Source organism: Entamoeba dispar, genomic scaffold (genome assembly GCF_000209125.1).
Source record: "Entamoeba dispar SAW760 scf_1105229460157 genomic scaffold, whole genome shotgun sequence".
In the NCBI taxonomy this organism is placed as follows: domain Eukaryota; phylum Evosea; order Mastigamoebida; family Endamoebidae; genus Entamoeba; species Entamoeba dispar.
In genome coordinates, this window is record NW_001854052.1 from 3292 (window position 1) to 10528 (window position 7237).

Sequence of the window (7237 nt, forward strand, 5' to 3'; positions counted from 1 at the left end):
TATTCTATTTTTTACCATTTTATTTTAAATGAATTAAAAACAATCAAAAAAAAATATAATAAAAAATGAATATTTTTTTTTACTTTAAAACTTTTTTATCTAAAAAGTATCGATCCTTATCTGAACTAACGATGATTTTTTTATAAGTTATTTAGAAAAACCGATGAATTGATTAAAAATAGAATTTATTAATTTTTGTATAATAAAAACATTTTTACTCAAGAATGAGACAATATGATTAATTTAATTCATTGATACTTTATTTCTTAATCAAATAATTGATCCATCTTTATGAGAATACAAGAACAGATGATAGGTTAAACAACAATTCTATAATTTAGATCTCAAAAAGATAAAAAATTGAATATTAAGTGAATAAATCTAAATTAAAAATTTATTTCTGGACGACTAAAAAAGTTCAATTGCAAAAAATTAAAAGAAGTTAAAGGGTTTATAATGCGAATTTTATTTTCTTATAGTTTCTTCAAAATTCTGTATTATTCTAAAACACGGACATTTTAGGTAAAGATTGAGTGGAATAATTCTATTTATTTGATTTATTTATGTTTCTTTTAATAAACAAAGAAACTGTATACCTTTCAAAAAATTTTTTTGAACTTAAAAGTTAAATTATATGGCATCAATTCCATGGCTTCTTCGGGTTGTTGTTGGATCACTCCTTCTAATTGTAACATCAGTTGTTTTTACGTTCATATCTCCTGCAGCTGACCTCCAATTTAGAATCCATCAGCCAATTGACGCTCCAAGTTTTCTCACTCAAATTAAATTTAATCTTACTAACTTTAACTATGAAGGAGAGTGTTCTAAAGTATTTAAAAGTAAAAAAAATAATGAAAGAGATTTGCTATTGCTTGGTGGTTCTTTTCCTGAAATAAAAAAATGGAAAGAATCAGAGCCATTGGTTTATGGACAATTAAAAATGAGTCAAGAAACTATTCCAAATGCAAAGAAAATTTTTGTATTAATTGGTGATCCACCAACATCAGATTTTATTAGTAATATGAATGAATGTGGAGTAGAAGTTGTCCAAGCAAATAATGTACCTCAAGGAAATGGTGTTATTATTAGGTTTTTTGCATGGTTAAATTATTTAAAAGAAAATAAAGGAAAATATGATCGTGTTGCATTATCAGATATTCGTGATGTATTTATATTTGGAGATGCATTTGCTACATTTTCAAAAGATGAAATATATTTATCATATGAATGTTTAATAAATAAAAGAGGAAATGTTGAATGCAATGATTTTAGAGATACTTGGAATCGTGGATGGATCAGTCAGTTCTTTGGACATGATACAGCATATCAATATGCTAAAAATCGTACGTTGATAGTTAATGCAGGATTTACATTTGGAGGATATGATAAAATAGTAGAATATTTAACTGTATTAACAGAATCTATGAACCAAAAATATTTTAAATATTGGGGATATGATCAAGCATTATTGAGTTATCTTTATACTACAAGAAAATTAGATTTCTTAAATCCAAAGATGGCAAAATGTGATCAACAATTTTGTTTTGAATTAAGAGGAGGAAGTAGATATGATTCCAAAAAGAAATCATTGTATGTTGGAAATTCAGAATGTTCTCCTGTTATTAGACATAAATTAATTGTTAAAGGGTCTGCTATAAGATTAACATAAAAATTAAATCAAAATCATTGTTAAATAAACATTATTTTTTTACTAACTTTTTTATTTTTTATTAATTATAATTTTTTCTTTATATTAAGTAATAAAATAATTCATTTATGTATTTTGCTTAATCACAATTCTTATTAAACATTACTTTTGTTCATTGTAACTAAAGTATCTCTCAACAAAAATTATCCCTTCTTTTGATAAAAAAAAAACAAATTAGAACAACGAATTAGTTAGTAATTTAGGTTTTTTAACTAATGAACACAGAATCTTTTATCTAATAACCACGTTCTTTTAACAAAATTATAAATTGAAATTAATAAAATTTTTTTTTAAATTTAGATTAATATAACTATTAACATTAAAAAAGCCATAGAGTATAAACAAAAACAATTTGAAGTAACACACTTGTTTTGAGCTAAATATAAAAGAGAAAATTTACATTAAATAAATTAATAAATAAATCAATAATATTCTCAAAATTTAATCATTTATATTTTATAAATAACAAATTTCATAGTTTATTTAAATCTGTTTTTAGATATACACATTTTCAAATTATTACTCTCTTGTTTCTTACTTATTTGATTATGACTATTCTAAAGAAGTTACACTAAATTATAACTTATTCCAGTCTAACTTTTTTTTTAATTTCAGAATGTAAAATCATTAACAATAATTAAACAAAATTTATTTAATAACAAAAACAAATTAGATTTTGAGTATTTAAATAGCGAGAGGTATTTTAGTTAATATACCTTTACTTGGAATTGTTCCATCTGTTAAAACTGTCTTAGGAAGTGGTAATGATTTGAGGAATTCTTCTTTAGTATATACATGTTTTCCTTGAATAATTTCTTTCTTTCCTATAAGACAAATGTCAGCAAGTGCTGGTTGTTGCTCAACTTCTATTTGACCAAACCTCACTAAAGTTTCCCATATTTCCATTCCTGTTTGATCTCTAGTGAATAGTTCAGTAGCAAATACTTTTTTTCCTTTGAATAAATTAAATTTTTGAAATCCATATTTAAATTCATCTTTTTTCATTCCATTAATAATCCAATTCTTTGATACAACCCATTTTCCTTCTATAAGAGCTTTAATACTTGTCATAGTAAGTTTTGAAGACACAACAACATGAGTAACTTTATTAGAATAATTTAGAGATATTTCAAATCCTTTTTTCATAATTTCTTCACTTAAAGATTCTCTTGTTTCTTTTGATATTCCAGAGAGATGAATAATAATTTTTGGATTATTTAAAAAATCTGGTTGTTTAAATAAAGCTAATCTTATTGGTGATGTTTTTAGTTCATTCTCTGATAATATAAATTCTTCTTTATTATTTATTTCTTCTTCTTTAATTGGTTCATTTATTGAAACTGTATCAATACAACTTGTTTCAATAATACTTTTTCTTTCATTTCTTTGGTAATTTACTTTTTCAATTGATTTTTTTATTTCTTCAAATTTACAATTCATATCATCAAGTTTTTTATTATATTCTTCCATATATTTTTGTGTAGTAATTTCATTTTGTGCTATTTCTAACTGTTTAAGAAGAAGAGATATTTGTTGTCTTGCCATTACTATTTCATTAACAATATTATCTCGTTCTTTCTGAAAAATATCAATTTGTTGATCTCGATGTTTTATTTGAGTTCTAAGATCATCTAATTGATTTGTATGTGTTTGTTCTGAAAGATATATTTGTTGTCTTAACTGTCTAATAAGAGCTTCATTCTCTTCTTTTTCTCTTTTAAGTAATACATTGTCTTCCTTTATTTGTTGTACTTTTTCATCATTCTTTTCTATAACTTCATGTTCTTTCTTTACTTCGTCTAATTTATCAATCGTCTGTTGAAGGACATTTCTTAATTCATCATTTTCTTTTGTTAAAATACTTACCTTATCCATTAGTCCTTGAAGAACAGGTGTCATTTGTTGCATATTATCATCCATCTCTTTATTTGCTTGAACTAATGCATCAATAAACGCCTGAGTTGATTGGAATGAACTTCTTTCCATTTCATTTTAACAGTTTTTGGTTTCTTTTTTATTTTATTTTTTTTTTACCTATTTTAAGAAGAATTCCTCATTTTTGAATAATGATTTATGAAATAAAGAATAAAATATTGATTATAAATTCTTTAATAAAATTATAATTCTTTATTTAAATTTTAAATTGAATTAATTTATTTTTGTTAAAACAATAGCAACTCTGCAAGGAATATAAATTTGAATTTGATTTGGTAATCCATCACATTCAATTGGTTGAGAGATGTATTCTTGAGAAGTAATTCTATCATATCCTCCAAACTCTGAAGAGTCTGAGTTTAATATGATTTTATATGTTCCTGGTTCTTTTACTCCAATTCCATATCCTGTAAAACTCTTTTCATAATGGAAATTAAAAATTCCAATAACTGCTCCTCTTTGGAATGCTAAAACATGATCTCCTTCATTATGTTTTGAGATATAAGCATTTGGTTTATTTAACCATGGATATTGATCTTCTAAATGAAGCATTTCTCTTTCAAAAGCCAATAAAAATTTATATCTTAATAAATGGTCTTCAACCAAATTATATTGTCTTCTACAATAATGGAATGAATCACCATTTCCTTCTCTTGGGAAATCAAGCCATTCTGGATGTCCAAATTCATTTCCCATAAATGTTAAATATCCTTCTCCTCCTAACATACAAGTTACTAATCGAATCATTTTATGTAAAGCAATTCCTCTATCAATAATTAATGATGGTTGCCATAAACATGACATTCCAGTATACATTTCTTTGTCCATTAACCAAAATGAGATAGTTTTATCACCAACTAATGCTTGGTCATGACATTCTGCATAAGCAATAGCTTTTTCTTTCCATCTTCTATTATTTAATACAAATCCAATATGATTTACATTCCATTCTTCATCTTTCTTTGTTTTTAAATATTCTACCCAAAGATCTGGACATGACATAGCAAGTCTGTAATCAAATCCAATTCCTCCATCCTCAAATGTTCTACATAATCCTGCATATCCTGATACATCTTCTGCTACAGTAACACAATTCATATTTTTTCTATGAACAAGAATATTAACTAATGATAAATAAGTTAATGCATCTTCATTTGCATTTGGACTAAAATAATGTGCATAATCAAAAGTATGTGCTCCAACACCATGATGAGTATAAATCATAGAAGTTACTCCATCAAATCTAAATCCATCAAATCCAAATTCTTCTGCATAATATTTAACATTAGATAATAAAAATCTTAATGTTTCATAATTGTTGTAATTAAATAATCTTGATCCCCATAATGGATGTTTTCCTTGTTCTCCTGCAAGTAAATAATGTCCATCACTTCCATCAAACATATTAATTCCATCAACTACATTTGCAGAAGTATGTGAATGAACAATATCTAATAATACAATAATTCCTTCTTTATGACATTCATCAATTAAATGTTTTAATGCATCAGGTGTTCCAAATCTTGATGATGCAGCAAAGAAATTAGTTACTTGATATCCAAAAGATGCATAATATGGATGTTCCATAATAGCCATTAATTGAATAGTGTTATATCCAACTTTTTTACAATATGGAACAATTCTTTCTCTAAATTCATCATAACTTGCTATTTTCTTTTCTGGTGTACAAATTCCAACATGACTTTCATATATTTTTAATGCTTTTGGGATTTTTGGTTTTGGTGATGTTGGAATATATGGATGTTCTGGATTATAAACAACAGCTTCCATTGATGATGTTTTAGGATTAAGAACACAATATCTATGATATGTAGGAATTCTATCTAATCGTTCTCCTGAATACGTTATACCAAATACTTTTATTTTACTTAAATGTTTAATTCTAGATTCTCCATTTTCATCTGGAATAAACCCACTATGTGTTCCAAATTCATCACGAACTAATTTAATAGCTGTAGCTCTATCCCATTTATTAAAATCTCCAAATAAATACATTTCTTTAAAATTAGGTGCCCACTCTCTAATACTCCATCCTTCTACTTCTTTTCCATTTTCTTTTTGTGTTGTTCTATTTAACCCATATCGTTTATATGAATTAGCAAATTCTTCTAACGATCCTTCATTATGTTCTATTTTTGAAAGAACATCAAGTGTTTTCTTTTGTCTTCCATAAATTGTTGCAGCAAATGGCTCAAGATATGGATCATCTACAATCATCTGTAATTTTGTTGACATCTTCAATTTATTTATGTTTATTATTTTCTAGATTTAATTAAATAGTTAGTAGCAATTCATATCCTTTTCTTTTTTCTTTTTTTTTTAAGACTAATCTACTTTAATCATTCCTTAATCTGATATTCCTATCCCAAACATCAAATAATCTCGTTGATTATTTAATCAAATCTTTTGAAACTAAAGGCAGTTTACTCTTTGTTAAAGAACTTTATCATTTCATAATATATTTCATATTTTATTTTTCCTTTATTAACCAAATACTTGTTTGTATTTCTAAAACTTACTTACGTGGGACTCTTTTCAAAAAATTGACTCCATTAAATTAAAAATCACAAATCAATGAAAGCGAAATTTCATTGTGAATTTTCATAGAACTATAAAAACTGAACTAATAATATATAGTATTTATTTACTATAATTTATTAAAATTAAAAAAGTTTGATGTTTCTCTTTATTTATAGTTCTTTTTAATAGATTTTTTAATCACAAATCAAGTCAATCAATTAATAGCCTCTTTCAAATAAGTAATTAGCAGCAACCTCTTTATTTTTATTGCTCACAATATATGCTTCAGTTGCCATAGAACGTGAAAATCCTAATTCCATTAAGTCGGTAATATTCTTTTGATCTTCTGAAGTTAAATTTTCTTTTTTTGGTAAATTAGATTTTTGTTGGTCACTTTGAGGTGCTTTTGGGGGTTTTGAATCAGTTGTTGAGAGGTGGTCTTCTTCACTCATTTCATCTTCAGAGTTAATAGGTGTTGAACCTTCTTCACTCATTTGATTATTTCCATCTAATAATTGATCAACTTCTTCTCTAGTTAATGCACCTGATTGAATAAGTTCTTCTATTTCTTCTGGTGAAAGATTATCTCCAAAAGCTCCTAATCCATCACCGTCTATATCTTCTCCAATTTGAAGATTTTGAAGTACATAATTCATTGCTAATTCTGGATCTTCTCTCATTTGTTCAGCTAATTCTGGATCTTCTTCTTCAACTTCATCAATAATTTCATCTAATTCTTCTGGTGTAATTTGAATTTCAATTGGAGATTCTTGGATCATTTCATTTTGGGTTCTTTCTGTTGGTTGAAATACATCAAAATTTTCAAGTGGATTTCCTTTTAATTCTGAAAGAGCTTTTTCTTTATCATTATTAGTTTTTTTTAGAGCGTCCCTAATGTGTTCTTCGTCATACCCTTGATTCTTTAATTCTATAACCAATTTTTCATCAACAATAATATCATTTTCTTTTTTCGTTAATAGTTCTGGCTTAGCTAATGGTTTCTTTTCGTTTAGAATAGGTTTGATGTCTTTCTTTTCATCATTAGAGGATTCA

General features: G+C 25.8%; 4 protein-coding genes across 4 annotated transcripts in view, besides 8 other annotated features; 1 reads left to right on the forward strand and 3 right to left on the reverse strand.

The window, feature by feature from the left end:
• Positions 1-16: 16 nt before the first annotated feature.
• Positions 17-99: a sequence feature (AT_rich).
• A 72-nt stretch (positions 100-171) lies between these two features.
• Positions 172-217: a sequence feature (AT_rich).
• Positions 218-634: 417 nt separating this feature from the next.
• Positions 635-1669, forward strand: EDI_171000 (uncharacterized protein; the record flags this gene model as incomplete). Its single annotated transcript, XM_001736907.1, has 1 exon — positions 635-1669. One exon carries the CDS (start codon positions 635-637, stop codon positions 1667-1669), a length of 1035 nt encoding a protein of 344 aa, XP_001736959.1.
• Positions 1670-1700: 31 nt separating this feature from the next.
• Positions 1701-1784: a microsatellite.
• A 181-nt stretch (positions 1785-1965) lies between these two features.
• Positions 1966-2035: a sequence feature (AT_rich).
• A 64-nt stretch (positions 2036-2099) lies between these two features.
• Positions 2100-2197: a sequence feature (AT_rich).
• A 195-nt stretch (positions 2198-2392) lies between these two features.
• Positions 2393-3694, reverse strand: EDI_171010 (uncharacterized protein; the record flags this gene model as incomplete). The annotated part of the gene is made up of 1 exon (XM_001736908.1): positions 2393-3694. One exon carries the CDS (start codon positions 3692-3694, stop codon positions 2393-2395), a length of 1302 nt encoding a protein of 433 aa, XP_001736960.1.
• Positions 3695-3718: 24 nt separating this feature from the next.
• Positions 3719-3741: a sequence feature (AT_rich).
• Positions 3742-3784: 43 nt separating this feature from the next.
• Positions 3785-3869: a sequence feature (AT_rich).
• EDI_171020 (1,4-alpha-glucan-branching enzyme, putative) lies at positions 3857-5899 on the reverse strand (the record flags this gene model as incomplete). The annotated part of the gene is made up of 1 exon (XM_001736909.1): positions 3857-5899. One exon carries the CDS (start codon positions 5897-5899, stop codon positions 3857-3859), a length of 2043 nt encoding a protein of 680 aa, XP_001736961.1.
• A 389-nt stretch (positions 5900-6288) lies between these two features.
• Positions 6289-6335: a sequence feature (AT_rich).
• A 67-nt stretch (positions 6336-6402) lies between these two features.
• The window catches only part of EDI_171030 (uncharacterized protein), a gene marked incomplete at both ends in the record, with an annotated part of 960 nt that continues 125 nt past the window's right edge, over positions 6403-7237 (reverse strand). The window contains one exon of the mRNA XM_001733306.1: positions 6403-7237. This exon is cut by the window's right edge and continues 125 nt beyond it. Within this exon, the coding sequence (XP_001733358.1) occupies positions 6403-7237 (835 nt within the window).